At 42.2% G+C, this 20,881-nt stretch overlaps 1 protein-coding gene across 1 annotated transcript; it reads right to left on the reverse strand.

The window, feature by feature from the left end:
• Positions 1-788: 788 nt before the first annotated feature.
• Positions 789-3,242, reverse strand: LOC106980742 (taste receptor type 2 member 41). Its single transcript, XM_053217784.1, is given in 5 exon segments — positions 789-2,055; positions 2,058-2,467; positions 2,470-2,598; positions 2,601-2,783; positions 3,224-3,242. Coding segments are annotated over 5 exon segments (1,035 nt in total). The 3' UTR covers positions 789-1,761.
• Between the last annotated feature and the right edge of the window lie 17,639 nt (positions 3,243-20,881).

A 20,881-nucleotide genomic window follows, 5' to 3' on the forward strand; every position in this document is an offset into this window, starting at 1 on the left:
ATTAACTATGCAACACTAGAGTTACTCTTAACAAGTTACGATCAATACTAATGTGTCATGCACATATACTGCCTACATCAATCTTCGCAATTACTCTGAGACAGCTGCTATCACCTCGGTGAATATGTCAGGAAACTAAGGCATAAAGGGTTAATTACACCTAAAAGAATTCACATCACGTTGTGTAAGACCTGTATTTTAAAAAATTAAAACACTACTGAAAGTAATCAAAGAAATCTTGAATAGTTTTTTATTTTGTTCTGTTTTGGGTGGGGGGAAGAGCGTGTGGGGAGGGACACAGAGAGAGGGAGGGAGAGAATCTTAAGTAGGCTCCACACCAAACTCAGAGCCCAATTCGGGGCCCAACACGGGGCTCCATCTCACAATCAATTGTGAGATCATGACCTGATGTCGGATCAAGAGTCAGACACTTAACCGACTGAATAAATCTTGAATAATCTTGAATAAATGGAAAAGCATACCATATTCTTGAATAGAAGACTCGACATCATGGATATGTATTTCTCCTCATGTTGAATTATACAGTTAATAGTATCCAACATAATTTTCTTAAAAAGGAATTGTTTGGGACTAGACACTACTATAGCCAAGAAAGTTAGAAAAGATTAATGAAGAAAGACTAGTTCACCAGTCATTCAAATATCATAAACCTAAAATAGTCAAAATGCTGTGGTACTGGCACATGATTATACCAAAGTAGCACAGTAGCAAAACGGAACAGAAAGGAAGTACCCCAATATATATAGGAATTTAGTCACGATAAAAGGTAGCATTTTAAATCAGTGGAGATTAGATTGGGATTCTCTCTCGTGCTCTCTCTCTGCCCATCCCCTGCTTGCGCACACATGCTCTCTCTCTCTTAAAAAAAAAAAAAATTAAGAGGTTAAATGGTTTTGGGATGCAAACTAAGTGAAACTCTTGAGTCTTTGTTTTGCAGAACTACAAGTACATGTTTATTCAAATTACATGTGACTTTGTGACTTTTGCTTAAGGAAGAAAAAAAAGTTCCAGAGACAACTTGAAGACAGAGAAAATCACAATGTGTGATTCTTAAGAAGAATAAACATGGAAAAAGTCTGGCTGCCACTGAGACTTTAGAGGGGGGGAAACTGAAAGCAGAACAGTGGAAATAATAATAAGAAAAGAGATGGGTTTGTGTAAAGAAACTTTCCAGGAGTCTTCATAAAATTAAAACCAAATTATCCAAGTGTGCTGAAAGAAAAAGAATCCGCACAGAAGGGAGGGCTATGTGACATCACAGCCCAGACCACTGTCGGCCCCAACTACTGTCCTCCAGGGCTCCCATGGTAACCAACACATTATCCTCAAGAGACCTGCTTCTTCCCCATCCACATCCCAGTTCAGCCACAGACACATTTTCTCTTCATCCCCTGGGAGGCTGTTGAGATCACATGTACTGTTAATCAGGACTCTTTAACTGGAAGCTGCCACAGAACAGAGGGGACACGAAATAGAGAACAGACAAAATTTTATATTCTGAACTTCTGGACAATACTGGCTCTCTGGGTCCTGTGGGCCCCCATTTGACAGTGTCCCAAGGAAGGAATCTCGCTCAGAGAATCCCCAGAGTTGATTCCCCTCCTCTCCTTCCCAAAGGAGGAAGCTCAGAGTAGAATCCAGTAGGTACCTGCCTCGGAAGCTATCTCCGTGTTATTGGGCACAGGTTCCATCACCCTCCCTGAGTCTCTTCCGGTGGTCTCGGTAAGGAGACCGTGCCACCTAGGCCACCCAGAAGCCCCTGGCCAGCAGCAGTAGCTGTCTGCACACCCCTCGAAGCCTGAGGTTGCTGGAGATGAGGAAAAACGGATGGACAGACATGCACAGGTAGATTAAAATCTGCCACGGCCAGTACCAGTCGCTCTCTGAGAAGAAACCTGCAGCATCGATGACCAGGGATGCGAGGGACAGAGCATCAGGAATGAGGAAGGAGACGAGCGACTTCAGAGCTCTGGTGTGAGCCTGGGCACTGGGGTCCTGTGGCCTGTGGGCGCTGAGCCGCATCCTCCCGGTGTGTGCCTCCTCAGAGAATTAATCAACAGCGCAACTGAGACCAGAAAAACAGAGCACGGAACTAACCGGGTGATCAGCTTCAGGGGCAAGAAGTAGTGAACTTCCAGTGTCCTGCTCCACTGTCTGAAGGTCATGTTCCCAGGAAACTTTCTAATTAAGAATCCTTCACACACAGCACGGTTTCCCCAAAAGAAGAGCAGAGTGACGATGAAGGAGATCAGGAGAGGAGCCATGAGGAGCCAGGGCACTGACCCTGGGAACCTCCACTTGAGCCAGAGGAAGGTGGGGTGGGTGAAGTTAGTGATCTTCATGCAGAAGAGGACACTGTGCCAGGAGCTGAACCAGAAGGTGGCTGAGTTCAGGAAGTCCCAATGGAGACCAAAGAACTGCCGTGCAGGACCTCTGCTGTACTCGGCCAGTAGAAGCTGTTCACCGTTCCAACCCACTGCAGGCAGAAGCGGGAGGCGCCCAAGCTCAGGAGGATCATGCCAGAGGGAGGCAGCCTCCCCCGCTGCAGCCTTTCCCTGCCCAGCACCAGCACAACGAGCCGTTGGCCAGGATTCCCAGAAGGCACGGCAGGATGAAGAGCAGCATGAAGAAGGCTGAGAGCCCTGGCCGCGTTTCGGCCGCTCGGGTCACCACCCCTGTGCCTTGAGCCTTGGTCCCTGGCCTCCTCCCTAGCCCCGCACACAGTCCCTCTTTAGACCTTTCCTGGGGACGTGAGAAGAGTGCTCAGGCTCTGCATCTGAGTCAGAGTTCGCTCACAAGGCGGATACTGGGGCTGCAGGGGAAAGGTGAGCTCAGCTCAGCGAGGATGCAAATTTCCCGTGGGCTCAGTTACCACGAGGCCTACCCGCTGCCCCTGATTTGCCTGCATGCTACCGTCGTTAGCATCAATGTAGAGAGTTTTTCAGTGTCTCTGTAGCTGAGTTCTATCCTTCTTATTTCTCCCTCAGGAGAATATACACACCTCTCCCCATCAGATCATTCTTAAGACATGAAGCGTACAGGCAACAAGTACAGGAGACATTTAATATGGCCAAGACCTGGGCAAAACAGTGATGATAGAGAAGTCTGTCTCCAGCCAAGCTTCCCTGTCACACATCCACCCTCAAATATGAGCAGTCATCCCCTTCAAGGTCAGAATCTTTGGTCCACCTTTTTACCAAACCTCTTCTTAAATCCTTCATGGACCCTGAGATATGAATGACTGATAACGGTTTAAACCAGTTTTATGTTCCAGTGAGAATTCATTTCCTTGCGGTTGTGGAACTAAGGGCACCTGCCTCTTGCTGGGTCTCAGTTGAAGGCTCCCTCGGATCCTGGTGGCCACTGGCTGTTTTTGCCAAGCGGGATGTTTCAACATGGCACCTTACTCCATCAAGCCAGCAAAGAGAGTCTCTAGAGGGAGCTGGCTAGCAGGATGGAGTCTTAAACAGTGTAGTACAATCACAGGAGGACATCCTATCACTTTTGCCATATTCTGTCACCTAGAAGCAAGTCACAGTCTGCAGGGGCGCTCAAATGGTGTGGGTTACAAAAAGGTACAGATACCAAAGTTGGGGAACCATCTTAGAGCCTATCTGCCACAATGAGACACCACAGCTTACAAGGCATGTGTGCTGTCCTGTCTTCCAACACCAACATTAAAAAGAGATCCCTATGAGACCACATTAAAAAGCAAAAGTATTTTCTGGGGGGCTCCTGGGTGGCTCAGTCAGTTAGGCATCCAACCCTTGACTTCAGCCCAGGTCATGATCTCATGGTTTGTGAGACTGAGCCCCGCATCGGGCTCTGCACTGACAGTGTGGAGCCTGCTTGGGATCCTCCCTCTCCCTCTCTCTCTGCCCCATCCTCCACTCACACTGTCTCAGCTTGGTCCATAGTCAAATGTTTCCCATTCAGTAGTTCAAATCTGTCCTTTCTCCACATTTGTTTGAAAAACTCAAGAGTATGTTTTTATGTAAGTGTGTCCTTTTGGATTGTGACTTTGTATGAATCAACTAAGAAAAATAGTCATACAAATAATGTGAAAGTTGTCACTACCACAGCATAAATGTATAATTATACTAAAATGAATAATCCACAACAGAGAGAGAGATCTCACTGAAGGTAGGTGAACATGCATTTTTTCTATTCTCAGATCCACGTCACTCATACAGTTTTGACTCATTCACTCAACAAATACTTACTGAGCACTTACACACACAGGGCTCCTATTCTTGTCACCGGGAATAGAGAAGCGAACGTAAGAGGTGGGATTCCTGCTTCTGTGGAACTTACAGTCTGATGGAAGGTAACTGACAATAAGCACGTGCACGAACAAGACACTTTCACATTGTAATCAGTGCCCTGAAGAAAACAGGAGAGGAAGACTGCTGGAGAGGGAGAAGCTGCTCCTTCACACCCACGGGATGGGGAAGGCATTCTCAGGGCACACGTGGGCTGAGGGGCCCGAGCGAGTAGTCTTTGCCACGTGCAGCTGGCTGAACTCATAATATTATCGAATCAACACTTTATTCATTCTCTCCCACCATCTCTTCTAATTTTACCCAGTGAGAGAACCTTCTCCTGCCAGAGAAAAAGAATTCCCGGAGGCCACGTGACTATTCACTCTCATCAACTAAGTTGTCCCGAGATCACTTCAAGTCACAAAACCAACTCAGACCAGAAATGGGGCATTTCTGTCCAATATATAAAAACTACATAACAAGATGGCATTGGCTAATGCAGATGGAGAATGCAAAATGGGCGGGAAGGGTCTTGCTTGGACTAGAACCAAAGCCTTGTGCCTTCCGGGCCTGGCACGTGTTAAATGCTGATGCTCCTTCCTGGGGAACTTCAGAGCTCTGGAGGCTCCCCACTGGGCTCTCTCCCACAATTCCCTTTGATGGGGAGAAAGCATCTTTATTTTGGGTGATCCCTTGGGACTCCTTCCTCAGCTCCTAGACATTTTCCCCAAAATTATTGCTGCTGCCATTTCCTCACCCCGCTAGACAGCCCTATCGGTCAAACCTCAAGACACCTGCACACATATGCTCTCTCCCTTGGGGTCCAAAACTGGTACCCTAGCCCTGCCCCCACACTCCAAATGTGGCCACATTCTCCTGACTCTGCCCCAAAAGTTAGCTAGTCTGTTTGTCTCTCATTATCTTAACTACCCCCAGCAGGAATAAGACCATACTTAGCCCACTATCCCTCCCGACTGAAGCAGTAACACGGCAAGATTTGAGAGCGGCCCCACAGAAGCTCTGGAGCACCACCAGGTTTGAGGTTAAGTCCTCCTCAGTGAAGGATGGAGTGCATTTCATCACATAGCTTTTCCAAGTATTCATTCCTCACAAAATCCTCTCTCTTCTACTCTCTAACCTTTTCATTTTATCAAAGGGTTTCAGGAGTTACAGGACAGGTTTATGCCCAGTGCCTGTGAAAACCTGAATAGTGTGAACTAGCAGCTCACTTTGAAATCTCCTATCATTAAATCTTTGCACTTGGTAGAAATGTCAACCTCTGTTTAAAAGGCAAGATCAAGAAAGTCATGTTGGTCATGGTAAGAACTTGGGATGTTATCCTCACATAACAGAAAGCCATTAGAGAGTTTTAAACAAGGGAGTAGCATGACCTAATCTGTTTTTAAACAGATCCTGTGGATCAGGACTTGGAGAATGGAAGTGGGGAGGGGCAAGGGTAGAGAAGAGCAGTCAGAGGCTACTGCATTAGACCGCGCACAAGCAGGCGCTAGCTTCCTCTCAGCTGGGAGCACTGGAAGTGGTGAGCAGGGATGAGATGCTGGCATCTTTTGAAGGCAGATTCAGTAGGATTTTCCTGATGGCGGGAGTGAGAGAAAAAAAGGAATCAAGGATGGATCCCAAATTTTTACTTCGGTCACTGGAGAATTTACGGAGCTGTCTACAGAGAGGAGTTAGACTGAGAGGGATATGCTTCTGGGAGGAAGTCTGTTCTGGGCATGTGAAGTCTGAGACACCTGTTAGATCTCTAAAATGAGACATGAAGGGGACAATTAAAATATAAGTCTGGATCTCAGAATGGCTGGAGTAACAGGTTTGGGAGCCATCAACTCTCGGTATTTAGAGCCATTACATTAGATGAGATCACGTGGGAAAAGAGTGTGAACGGAGACTGGTAAGGGGCTGGAGGCGAACCCTGCACCTTCAGCCTTGAGGGGTTGGAAGTCAAAGGATCCGGCTGAGGAGACTTGGCTGAGACTGATATCCAGGAGGGATTCCGTTCTCTGAGCTCATGCTCAGGTACAGGAGGAGGAGGAAGACAACGGGGAGGAGGGCGACACAGAAATGAAAACTGTGCTGAAGAGACTCTGAAGAGACTCGAGCGCTGCAGGGGGATCTGGACCCAGGGGCTACAAGCCGCGTGCTCTGGGGAGATGCCCTGAGGCAGATACTGTCAGCGGCTCTCATTCTGACAGGCCCTCTGGTCGGAACCCAAGCCCAGCCCAGCAGTGTTGAAACCGCGCTTTACCACCTGACAGCCTCAGGAGAGCGCTTCTATTTATCATTCATCCATTCAGCAGGTACCGTCCATCAGACACTAGGCCAGCCATGTAGGCACAAAGATAAAGATAGTCTTTGAGGGAGAAAAGATAAGTAGACATATGACAATTCCATATAGTAAGTGATAAAATAATATTTACTCAGTGCTGCTATACATCCCCATGCACTTCCAAGCGCTTTACAAATGTTAATTTTTGATACTCATAAAAACTCAATGAGTATCAAAAAAGGCGCTGGAACACTAGATATCTACATACAAAACACTGATACTGGACACCATCCACAAAAATCAACTCAAAGTGGATCCCAGAACCAAACATAAGAGCTAAAAGTACAAAACTCTTAGAGGAAAACACAGGAGTAGATCTTCATGATCTTGGGTTAGACAAAGCCTTCTTAGGACAACAAAAGCATGAGTGACTAGGGGCTCCTGGGTGGCTCGGTCAGTTAAGCATCGACTTCAGCTCAGGTCATGATCTTGAGGTTCATGAGTTCAAGCCCCACATCAGGCTCTGTGCTGACAGCTCAGAGCCTGGAGCCTGCTTTGGATTCTCTGTCTCCCTCTCCCTACCCTTCCCCCCGCCCCCCACGCTCTGTCTCTCTCTCTCAAAAATAAACATTAAAAAAAATTTTTTTAACAAAAAAAAAAAGCACAAGTGACTAAAGAAACAATTGATATACTGGATTAAATCAAAGATTACAAACTGTTGTGCTTCCAAGGATACCATCAACAAAGTGAAAAAACAACTACAGAATGGGCGAAAATACCTCCAAATCATATACCTGATGAGAAACTTGCACCCAGAATATATAAAGAACACTTATAACTCAGCAATAAAAGGACATAATCCAATTTAAAATGGGCAAAGGATTTGAACAGACATTTCTCCAACGATGACAGACAAATGGCCAACAAGCACACAAAAAGATGTTCCACATTATTAGTTACTATAAAAATTCAAACTAGGAGGCACCCGGGTGGCTCAGTCAGTTGAGCATCTGACTTCAGCTCAGGTCATGATCTCATAGTTCATGGATTCAAGCCCCACATCAGACTTGCAGCTGTCAGCACAGAGCCCACTTAGGATCCTCTGTCCCCCTCACTCTCTGCCCCTCCCCCACTCGCACACTCATGCTCTCTCTCAAAAATAAACATTAAAAAAAATTTTAATGGAAATCAGCCATTGCTGATTAGAGAATCTCTAGCCACCTTAATGTGCTCAGAACACTTACATTAGCCTACAGTTGGGCAAAATCATCTAACACAAAGCCTAGCTTATAACAAAGTGTTGAATATCTCATGTCATTTACTGACTACGATACTGAAAGTGGAAAGCAGAGCGGTTATGTGGGTAGAGAATGGTTGTCAGTATTCACCGTCATGATCACGTGGCTGACTGGGAATAGAATGCGAGTGTTCTCACTAAAGAAAGGTAACTATGTGAGGTGTTAATTAATTTGATGGTGGGAAACCCTTCCAAAGTGTATACAAATCAAATCATCACATTGTACACTTTATACATATTACAATTGTTTGTCAGCTATATACCTCAATAAAGCTGAAAACAAGACTGGAGTCAATAGAAAAGTAACCATGAATGTTAACTGAGAAATATAGAACACAATTTGATGTGTGATAACTATTATATTAGTGCTCAAATAGGTATGTGCATGAGATACAACAAACATGATTTTTTATTATAAAAGAGAGAGAACCACTAATATTTTTGATGCAAAACAGAAGAGTCATAATAAATATCCCGCAAATGTTAGAGAATCAGCAATTATGATCCCTGGATAATATATTATCCCTTAGATAATATAATTGTCTACAGTGGTTATATACAGTAAACGTAGGGGTGCCTGGCTGGCTTAGTCAGAAGAGCAAATGACTTGATCCTGGGGTAGTGAGTTAGAGCCTCGTGTTGGGTGTAGAGGTTACTTAAAAATAAAATCTTAAAAAAATAGTAAATGTAAAGTCAACATTCATGAAAGCATGAATATTATAATACAATTATATATATTATATATTAATATTAATATTATAATATTATGCAGAATAACACTGGCTGGGCATCCAGAGTAGATATGAGCCATGATTCCCTCTTTGAAGAGAGGAAACAGGATGTCTAAAATGACAGTCATCACAATATAGACTGTGAAACAACAAGCGAGGATATAAAAACACTGCCTGCAATAAAACCTTCAGAATCTGTGCCTTGTCCTTCTAGGTTCTGGGGGAAGACCACCACTGTGGTGGAATATGGAACATCACCAAGCTGATTGTGTCATGGTTCCATTTAAAATTACAGTTAAGATTGAATATAAAATCTTGATTCAGCAAAATTAATGAATCAAATATTTTTATTCCTAAGATTTATGTTTTTTCATGTTTTATGCCATGCTTTCCACAAAATATTTGCGTATCCTAGAAAAGTGCCATCTGTGAGAACAAATGATGATTCTTCCTGAGAAATTAACAATAATTTTTTCATTATTGAGCTACTACTGTTCATAAACTTCATAGTCTCTTGGGGTGCCTGGGTAGCTCAGTCAGTTAAGCAACCAACTCCTAGTTTCAGCTCAGGTCATGATCTCAACAGTCATGGGATCAAGCCCCACGTCAGGCTCTGTGCTGATAGCGGGGAACCTGCTTGGGATTCTCTCCCTCTCTGCCCCTCCCCCACTCATACTCACACTTCTCTCAAAATAAACAAATTAAAAAAAAAAACTTCACAGTCTCTTACAATAATTACTAAAAGGCTTCCTTATGTCTGCCATGGCAAAAAGATGAAATAATCATTACACATAAAAATATATATAAATTAAAACATATATATGTATATATAAATTTATTATCCTAACTTTGTTTTTTGTGGTTTTTTTGTAGTGTTTATTTTTGAGAGAGAGACAGAGACAGAGAGACAGAGACAGAGTGAGAGCGGGGGACAGGCAGGGAGAGAAGGAGACACAGAATCGGAAGCAGGCTCCAGGCTCTGAGCTGTCAGCACAGAGCTCAACGTGGGAATTGAACTCATGGACCATGAGATCATGACCTGAGCTGAAGTCAGACACTTAACTGACTGAGTCACCCAGGCACCCCTATCCTAACTTTGTAAAAAGTTGTTTAAATATCTGAAATATTGACATTATTTACTTTTACATATACATTTGTATAAATACAATTCTATGTGAGGAAAAATATCTAGAAGGAATAATGAGTGTTAATGATAATTATTCTCCAGATAATGAAAGTATGAGTGATTATTCAACTTCTTTATAATATTCTATAACTTTCAAGTCCCTGCAATAATCAGATATTATCAAAAAAGAACATTTAAAGTTTGAAACTAATAAATCATTTGTGATCAAAGTAAGGAAGGCTAAATAACTCTGCTTCATCTCCAACATTAAGCTCAGCTGTAAAACCCTATGATTTGAGACCAGTAAGAACTGATTGACCTGGCATAGGGCAGGGGAAGGTAGGGCAGAGCAGCAGGGCAGAACTGGTCACGGTGTTCAAGGTTCCACTGTTATACAGAGTTGTATACTGATCTTCCAAGGACTTCTCCCTGCTGCTTTCCTGAAAATCTTCTGTATAAACGTTAAGCATTTAGTTAATCGGTCCAACTAACGCTTTCAGTACCTCTGTCCCGCCCCTCCCCTGCAAACATGTACCACCACCATCAATACCAGTGCTACCATCCAACTGCCACCATCACAAGCCAAAGATCACACCCTCTTCTTTCCTACAGATAAGGAAACTGAGACCCCGGGAAGGTAACTGACTTTCCCAAGGCCACAACACAGATAGAGGCAGAAAAGAACGAATTCTTAAATTCAGATCTTCACTCGAAGACCCTGCACCATGTTCTCCCAGAGCCCTTATGTCATTGAGTTAACTGTCACCATCAGAAGTTTCATGCCTTGGAAGATTCTTAATTTCCATGCTAGAGACCAAAATTGGAATCTTAATACCTTCTACTACCCAAATCTCCATCAGGAAGAGAGTCTGTAGTAGGACACAGGGTGTGGGGCATGAACGCAGTGTTAGTGTTCGGTCCTCACTCGTACCTTGGGAATCAGTGATTAGGTGGACAGCACCCTGTGATTAGGACTCCTGGAAAGCCTATTCCAAATTCCCAGGTTCTGACTCCACCAGATTCCCTAAATTCATGGCAACCATTCACAAATGTCAAGTCAGAGCAAGAGAAAAGAACTTTCTTTGAGGCTTTGGCAAATTCACTTCTCAGGGCTGGGTCACTTCTCAGGGTGGCTGCACCACCAGGTTGGCCAGGAAAGACTCGGATGGAATCCACAGTGGTCCCTAAAGTATGATGCTGCCAAAAGCAAGCACAAGGCTAAAAGAGACCAGTATTGTGAGCCAAAGAGCAAGTCAAAAACAGCAACCGCAGGGCTAGACCAAACTGGATAGAGTAGGCCAGCAGAGTCCTCCATACAAAATCAATTCACTTTCCAGATGTCTCTACAAGACAGAACCTATGCAGAAGTTGAGGTCCAAGGTCTAAATGAAGCAAAGAAGCATGAATAGATAGCACAGGTAAGCAGTGGAAAACATATCAAGGTTTAATTTAGTTTTACCCTAGGAAGTAAGCTATTGATTTTAGGGTAGAGACTGCCTTGAGCTCTGTGCTTTTAAAGCCATTCTTGACGGGAGAGAATTAGAGCTTCTGATGTGCACTCCAGAGGGGAGCGTGTTCTAAGCTATGGTTCCACAACATCTGAATATCCATAGCTGAAGAAGGATGTCACATTCTCCATGGCAAAGATACTTTGCAATGTGTGTGTCTTTCACGGCTCTAGTTAAAAAAAATAATATGCTACAAAGTTTCTGATTCTTTTACACATCAGTACCTGTACTTTTTTTGTTTGTTTGTTTGTTTTATTTATTTTGAGGGAGGGAGAGAGCAGGGTAGGGGCAGAGACAGGGAGAGAGAGAAACCCAAGAAGAGCCCAACGCAGGGCTCTCTCAGGAACCCTGAGATCGTGACTTGTGCCAAAATCAAGAGTCAGACGCTTAACCAACTGAGCCACCGAGGTGCCCCACACCTAAAAATACTTTAATTCGATGTGCCTCAGTGACTCTTCCTCACATTCAGATTCTAAACCACATCTGCTCGGTCTGAAACAGATATTTGTACATCTACATTCACTGCAGCATTATTCACAAAAGCCAAAATGTGGAAGCAACCCAAGTATCCGTCAACAAACAAATAAATAAGTGAAATAGATAAATAAAATGTGGCATAGACAGACAATGAAATATTATTTTGCCTTCACAAAGATATCTGCTACAATGTGGATGAATCTTGAAGACATTATGGTAAGTGAAATAAGTCAGATGCAAAAGGGCAAATAATGTGTGATTTCACTTAAGTGAGGTACCCCAAATAGTCCAATTCATAAAGATGAAAAGTAGAATAGTGGTTGCCAGGGGCCGGGGAGGGAGGAGGCGTGGAGAATGGGACATTTTCATGTAAGGGATAGAGTTTCAATTGGAGAGGATGAAGAGTTCTGCTGACAGATGGTGGGGATGACCGCATAACAATGTGAATGTACTTAATGCCACAGAAATGTACACTTTACAAAGGCTGAAATGGTAAACTTTGTTATGTGTATTTTCACCACAATAAAGTATTTTCTCAAAGCATATTTTCTGGACACAGTATAAGGGCCTCATCTTTTATATACATGCTTCAATTTCAGACATTGCTCTTGATCTAATAGAAAAGTACGTTGTTCTTTTAAAGAACAAAGACTGTGTCTTCTCCAGCCCCCACATCTCCCACATAGTGGGCATTAAGGAAATACTTGCTGAATGAATGAGCTTGGTTGTTTTCCTTTTTAAAGTCATCTTCATGTGTCATCCTTCTACAAATTACATTACTGACATATTTTGTTACAGATACTTTCAACTTTTGGGTTATTTCAGGAGACTGAGTTAGCAAGACAATATAAATTCTATAACAACAGAACCAATAATGCTTGTGTCTACCTTGGAAATGCTGAGAAGAAACATGTATGTTGTACATACAAAGGTGTTCTCAGTCTTATTCGCCGGAGCCCTGAAAGTCTGGTCTTACTACTAAGAGTAGGCGATTATTTTCCCAAAAAATAACAGATTAGTAACAACTCAGCTGCAATAACACACGTAACAAAAGATTTCAAAAACAAGTAACATGACTCAGGTTACTGACTCACATAAATACAGTCATTAGCTTTAATTTGAGAAGTGCAGCTATCGCCAGCTTCCTTATGGATTTCTCTACGGCAGGACAAAGGAGATAGAACCTAAATGTTTTCCAATTCTAAGCCTTTGGACCAGCTGTTTTCCTTCTCCATTTGCAACTTTTCAGCAATAAGGACAGCAGTCCCCTTACATCTGACCCCTACAAGATTGAATGGATCCTACTGCTGGTGATGACCCACAGGGCAGTACATCCAAGGAGTTTGTCAGTAGGACAGGAAGCCACCAACTTCAGCCCTAATCTGGTAGGATACAGGAAACTATAGTCCCTCTTGGAGACAGAAATCTATATTGCTCTCAAAACTACTGCACTTTAGGGGCGCCTGGCTGGCTCAGTCAGAAGAGCGAGGGTGTGGCTGTTGATCACAGGGTCATGAGTTCAAGAACCCCGCTGGTATAGTGATTACTTAAATCGATAACCTTTAAAAAGAGATTACTTAGGGGCACCTGGGTGGCTCAGTCAGTAAGTGTCCCACTCTTGATTTTGGCTCACATGGTGATCTCATGGTCATGAGATTGAGCCCCATGTCGGGCTCCAAGCTGAGTGGAGCCTGTTTGGGATTCTCTCTCTCCCTCTCTTTCTTTCAAAATAAATAAACTTGGGGTGCCTGGGTGGTGCAGTCGGTTAAGCGTCCGACTTCAGCCAGGTCACGATCTCGCGGTCCATGAGTTCGAGCCCCGCGTCAGGCTCTGGGCTGATGGCTCGGAGCCTGGAGCCTGTTTCCGATTCTGTGTCTCCCTCTCTCTCTGCCCCTCCCCCGTTCATGCTCTTTCTCTCTCTGTCCCCCCCCAAAAAAAAAAAAAAAAGCGTTGGAAAAAAAACCAAAATAAATAAACTCAAACTTTTTAAAAAAAATTTTTAATGTCCTATTTTTGAGAGAGAGAGAGAGAGAGAGAGAGAGAGAGAGAGAGAGAGAGAAACAGAGCACAAGCAGAGAAAAGGCAGAGAGAGAGGGAGACAGAATCTGAAGCAGGATCCAGGCTCTGAGGTGTCAGCACAGAGTCTAATGTGGGGCTCAAACTCGAACTGTGAGATCATGACCTGAGCTGAAGTCGGACACTTAATCGACTGAGCCACCCAGATGCCCCAAAATAAATAAACTTAAAAAAAAAACTAAAAAGAGATTACTTAAATAAACTTTAAAAAAAAACCCACTGTACTTTAGATCTGGTGTAAGTGATATAATCATCTAATGACAAAGGAGTGGTTTCTCATTAAAAAAAAAAAAAAAACCATCTTGAGCAATATAGAGAATGGATACTGGATATTGTACCTTAAACAGTTTATTCAACGTCTTCTAAAAAATGTTTTATTTTTACTGGAAGAGAAATAAGAGTCCTTAAAAAACACTGCCACCCCCATAGGTCTCGGCCACCCAAACCTTGGGTTTCCATCACTGTAGTTCAGAATTCGTATTATTTATAGTTAAAAGACATGTCAGCTCAGCTTACTAAAATTCAAAATGCGTTCAGCTGCTGACTGCTAAAGCCCAGTTTCCAAAGCTTTTATCTGTTACCAAGGCCGACCATCCAAACCACTGGAACTCAGATTCATTACAAGCCTGTGCCAGAGGCCAGCTGCGTGAGCAGCCACGTCCTGGCTCACTCCCTGCTCCGTGATTCTGACCTGATTTGAAAGGTTCAGTTCCCTCCCAGCTCTCCTCCCACAAGAGCCCTCGTTCTTGTGACTTCTTAAAATCTTGAGATTATTCCTCTTTACCTGAGTGAACCATCATCAGTACAGGCCATAAATCCATAGGAATTCAGAATAGGAGACCATCAATGACACTAAGAAATGTCAAAAACAAACACTGTGATCACAGATAGATGGAAACTGCCCAACATCTGATGTATTTGAGACACAGAAAATTTGCGGCAAAACATTATACATAGATAATGCTGGACAACGGTGTCTGATTCATTTCCGTCTTAGAATTCTTCAGTACCAAGGTCAAATATGAACTAGCAGTACTTGATACTGGTCACTTTAGCTCTTAAGTGTTTCGTATTCTCGTAAATGGAGTGTGTATACTACCAGGTAGATTTCCTGAATGCTTAGATTCTACTTCCATACCCCCATTGCTCTTAGCTGGGAGATAAATACTTAGATTTCCATATGTAGATGTTCAATAAGTTCTTGTTCAAATGTCAAAGAATCCTGGCAGCAATCAACTCTCTCTACTAACAACTGTAGAAAATGTGAAGGCTAGCTGTTGTATTAGAGAGCCAGCAAAAATCACCGAAGTGGACTGAATTGATAAGAAAATGTTCATTGCTGATCCAGTTTCTAACAGCCATAGATATTTCTACAGGCATAAAAGTGATGAATCTTTGCATTCATTAATGTAGTTCATTATAATAAGATAATGCTTTCATGGCTTCAACAAATACTTACTGAGTGACTACCTCTTGCCAGGGGGGAACAAAACAGATACAAATTCCTGTCCTTGTGGAGTTTATATGGAAAACACATGATATATATAAGAAAAATAGTGATAATGCTGAGGAGACAAAGCAGGGCAGGGAATGGTAGCACGGAGGACAGAAGTTTACAGTGGAGATGACGATGCCTGAAGCAGTGAGGGAGTGAGCCATGCCAACATCTGGGGTAGAACATTCCAAGCAAAGAGGTCACAAATGCACAGGCTCTGAGGAAGGCGTATGCAGGGCTTATTTAAGGAACACCAGGGACGCCAAAGTGACCAGAGCAGTGTGAGAGGGGGGCAGAATAGCAGAGGCGACTATCATACCAAACAAACTCATAAAGGGCATTCTAAATCATTACGAAAACTTAGGCTTTTTCTTGAGGTTGAAAAGGAAATGGAGAATTTTGAAAGAAACGTGATGTGACGTGACTTCTATTTTTAAAGGATCCTGCTAGCTGCCATGCTGAATACAGATGAAAGGCAAATTGAGAGTAGAAGTTGTGAAACCAGTTAGGAGGCCGAGGCAGCAATCCAAGCAAGACGTGATCATGGCTTGCACTAGAGCAGAGGCTGTGGAGGTGGCGATAAATGGTGGAATCACAGATTCATTTCGAAAGCTGTCAACAAGCCTAACCCTGATTTTTTCAAACCCTTGTGTCAGAGGCCAACTTTCAACAGATTGTAGTACAGGAGGAGCTGCTTTGCTACCTATGAAATCCCAACCCAGAAGCAGTTGATCTAAACATCGATTGAGCACCCGGTCAAATAGTGTGACATCAGGGTTGCTGAGTGATTGTGCGTGAAATGTAAGAAGCTTTGTCCAGAGCAACTGGAAGAATGGAGTTGCCATCCGCTGAAACAGGGCGGGGGGGGAAGTGGTGAGAGCAGCATGTTGAAGTAGAAAAATATCAGGAGCTCAGCTTTGGATACTGTAAGTTTGAAATGCCTATTAGACATCCATGTGGATGTCTCAAGAAGGAATATATAATGTGGATCAGAGATACAGTCTGAAGAGCAGACCACTTAGACGAAGCTCTCTGGAAGCAGAGCCTGCAGGCGGTTCTTATGCAAGTGATTTTTCAAGGACTGCTTTCCGGAGAAACCTGTAGGGAATTAAGAAACACAAGATAGGGCAGGAGACAAAACTAGACCAAAAAATACCAAGTGATTTGGGGATTAATCTAGACTTGGTTTGATATTATGGGGAGATCTGAAGTGTAAACTACTAGAAATATAGATCCCTAAATTCCATCAAACCTTTTTATCAATAGAGGCAACTCTTCCTCCCTTAACTGAGGAAGTCAGTCACCCCTTTCTTGCAGAGGCCACAATGGACTCCCCTCTAGTAGCTTCCTTGCAAGGCAATGCTGATCCTACTAATGATCCCCACCTCCCCTCACTGCTTCCAGACCTATAACCAGACTCAAGGCCCAGCAGGCCCAGCAGGGTAAGACACAAATTGTGACCAGTGAGAAGGTATGATGCACCCCAAAGTCCTAGGGAGCATCGCTGGATCAAAGGGTGCATGCACTTGTAAATCCGACAGATATTGCCAAATTGCCTGCCATAGAAATTGTACTAATCTATACTACCACCAACAATGTAGAGAGAACATATTTCCCCAATAATCTGGTAAAAAAAGTGGTTTCAATGTTCAGGAGTTTTCCCAAATAGAGAGCCAAAAAATGGTTATCTCAGCTGGTTTTGATCTGTATTTCTTATTATGAATGAGACTATCTTTCCTGTGCTTAAGAAACATCTGTGTTTCTCCTTTTCTGTGAATTACATATTCATAGTATTTGCCTGTTCTCTTTTTTTTTGGGGGGGGGGGTTGTTGATCTTTTCCCCATCATTTCTAAGAGCTCTTTGTGTTTTAGAGATTAAATTTCCATTATGAATGCAGATATTTTCCCAGCTTGTTGTATTTTTGGTAAATTTCTTATAGACTTTTACCATGGAGAATTTAAAAATTTTTAATCAATCAGTTTAAAATATTTTCCACACCCCAAGGTTTTAGTATATGTGCTGCCGAAGTGAGCACTCCATACCCACCCCAAGGTTTAAAAAAAAAAAGCCCTCATCTTCCCATTTTTTTTTCTAGTAGTTGTATTGTTTCATTTTTAACATTAAAACATTTGATCCATTTGGACTTCATCCTGGTATATGGCTTGAGGTATGGCAACACCTTAATTTTTTTCAGATGGCTAGCCTGTTATCTCAGTATCAGTTACTGAGTAATCCATTTTCTTCTGATCTATTACTTTTACTTGTACTCTAATTCCTATATTGTATGTATTTGTTTTCTAGACTACTTATTCTACTGGGATACAGCCACAAACACTTACATTTCAAGGTTCATGCTGTAGTTCAGTGAATGATAGATAGAGGTTGTCTATCATCATTGTTTTCTTTTTTGGCTTCTTCCAACTTCTATAATAACCTTTGAATATGTTAATCTTATTTTTATAGGTTTAAAAAGAGGCAGTAAGTTGGCATTTTTATAGGTCTAACATCAAATTAAGAAATTAACTTAAGAGTAACTGACATCTTTATGGTGTGGAGTCTTCTTATTTAAGAATATGGTATTATATTCCTTTGATTCATGTCTGCTTCCATGGTTTCCTGAGTGTTTTAAAGCTTCCTTATTTCGGGGTGCCTGGGTGGCTCAGTCGGTTGAGCATCGACTTCGGCTCAGGTCATGATCTCACAGCTTGTGGCTTCGAGCCCCACATCAGTCTCTGTGCTGACAGCTCAGAGCCTGGAGCCTGGAGCCTGTTTCAGATTCTGTGTCTCCCTCTCTCTGCCCCTAACCCACTCGCATTCTGTCTCTGTCTCTCTCAAAAATAAAGAAACATGAAAAAAAAATTTTTTTAACTTATCTCTGGGCATTTTGTCTCTGTGATTATTGCAAATAGAATCTTTTCTTTCATTCTGTCCCCTCATTGGTGACTATTTGTGTATATGAGAAAATATTAATATCTACGTTACAAATTCTTATTGTTCTATAGTTTTTATATTCATTATTTGGATTTTTAAATTATACACACACAAATTTTTACATCCCATTTCTAATGTCTATAACTAATGTATTTCTCTTGATAGATTATCACCCTTCAAATGTAAACGGTGGTGGTAGTATTCATTCTTTTAATGTTCTTGAGTTTTGTAAAAATGTTACATTCATTAAATATGATGAAGCTTAATTTGTATTTTACCTCTTTTTTGTTTGTTTTGTTTTTGTTTTCCATTTTTACGGAGAGAGAGAGAGCATGCACAAACAAGTGAGGGACGGGGGGATGGGGGGAGGAGGAAGGGGGGGCAGGGAGAGAGAGAGAGAGAGAGAGAGAGAGAGAGAGAGAGAGAGAGAATGAATCCCAAGCAGGCTCCACACTCAACGCAGGGCGGCCGACTTGGGGCTCGATCCTATGATCCTGGGATCATGACCTGAGCTGAAATCAAGGGTCGAACACTCAACGGACTGAGCCACCCAGGCACCCCTATATTTTACCTCTTAACATTAAAGACTTATCCTGGTATCCCAATTGATCATATTAGGTATCAATTCCTTTTGTTTGCATTTACTTGACATATTATTCTTCATTCATTTTCAAACTTCCACTTTTTTTATGGATCTTAGAAATATAAGGGTGCCTAAGTGGCTCAGACAGTTGAGCATGCAACTCTTGATTTCAGACCAAGTCACGATCTCCCAGTTTGCGAAATTGGGCCCCGAGTTGGGCTCTTCACTGACAGCACAGAGCCTGCTTGGGATTCTCTCTTTCTCTTTGCCCCTCCCTCTCCTCTAAAAATAAAAGATAAAACTTAAAAAAAAAAAAAAGTACCAAAGCCTTAAAAAAAAAAAATACAAAGTTGTGTTTTGCTTTTTGAGCTGATCTGAAGGCCATTCTAAGTGTAAAGCCCATTTCTATTTAATTGCATGTCCAACATGTTTCATCTTAATTCTGGCACATTATTTTATTGTTCTGTGTTTTGTTTATAAAAGTTTACAGGGAGGGGATGATTATTATATTTGCATTTGTTGTATGTTTCCTCATTTTTGTTTGTGGTTCTATTTTTTTTCCAATGTTTTATTTATTTTTGAGACAGGGAGAGCGCAAGCAGAGGAGGAGCAGAGAGGGAGGACCCGAGGCAGGCTCTGCGCTGTCAGCATTCAGAGCCCAATGTGGGGTTCGTGAGACCGTGACCTGAGCCAAAGTCAGGCACTTAACCAACTGACCTGCCCTGGTGCCCCTGCTGGTTCTATTAATTCTAAGGAAAGTATATATATTTTTTGTTCCAGTACCTACCTTTATAATTTATATAGTTCTCTTAGTCCTCTGTTTCTTTTGACCACATCTATTGGTTACCACTTACGAGTAATAACAAACGAATAATTAACTAGGTTACAGAAGTCTGTGACTTCTGTCTTTCTGGCCCTCTCTCTTCTGCAGATGCTCTGGTATACCGTCATCTGTTCACTCTGATGAAGTCAGATGCTCTACAGAGAGGGTTACGTGGCAAGGAAGTGAAGGCCTCCAGCCAACAGTTCGGAAGGACCTGATGCTTTGGTCCAACAACCCATGAGAAACCGAATCCTGCAGCAACCACAGGGGTTTGCTGGGAAGTAGCTCCTAACCAGATGAGCCTGAAGATGACTACAGCCTGTGACAGCTGAGACATGCCTGGCTTCCTGGTCCACAAAAGTTATGAGGTTATAATAAAGGGTTTTTTAAGCCATTAAGTGTCAGGATAATTTGTTATGCAGGAACAGATAACTAACACATCCATACTAAGGGTCTTTTGCATTTCAAGGTGTGTCTTTTCTTCAGAAAGTGTATTTTGCTGGAATATTATTTCTGCCCTTGCTGGGCCCTCTTACTTTCCTTCATGCTTCTTCTTTTCACTTTCTTTCTTGACTCTACCTGATCTCACCTGTGACTGGTAGTGATTTCACACAATTTGAAATCTGTGGATTATCTGTCTTTCATCTTCACTGAAAATGGGAGTCTTCAGAGTCTTCTTTCAATTGTCTTGTTTCTTCTAGGTGGTTTCCAGGGAAAGAAATGGAAAGCCACTGATTTATGCAGCTGTATTTATATTAGTGGCTTTTGTTGTTTTAATTTGCATTTTCATGATGCAAGTGCTGATAAGCTGCTTTTCACGTGTATATGTGACAATCTGTATGATCTATGTCTAATCATTTAACCACAATTCTATCACTTTGCTTTTATTTTTCTTACTGATTTGTAGAAGCTCTTTTGTATATTAGAGATACTGGCTTTTATCTTTTAAGAATGTGTGTAAACATTTTCTGGAGATCTGTCACTTGTCCTTTAAAACTGAAAGCACTTCAGTGATTCCTACATTTACAGAATCTTTTCATAAAAAATTTTAAATTGTTCTGCAGTCAAATTTACCAACGACTTTCATTACGACTTGATATTTCAAGAGTTACTAACAAGAAGGCCTAAGAAAACAGCTTTTCTGGATTGTGAAAGCTGAAGGTAATGTACATATTCTACAATCCCATCCAAAAAGGTGGGGAAGAAAACAGTCAACATGTCTGCAGATTTTAAAGGCAGTATTTCATGAAATAAAATACAGGA

Source organism: Acinonyx jubatus, chromosome A2 (genome assembly GCF_027475565.1).
Source record: "Acinonyx jubatus isolate Ajub_Pintada_27869175 chromosome A2, VMU_Ajub_asm_v1.0, whole genome shotgun sequence".
NCBI lineage: Eukaryota > Metazoa > Chordata > Mammalia > Carnivora > Felidae > Acinonyx > Acinonyx jubatus.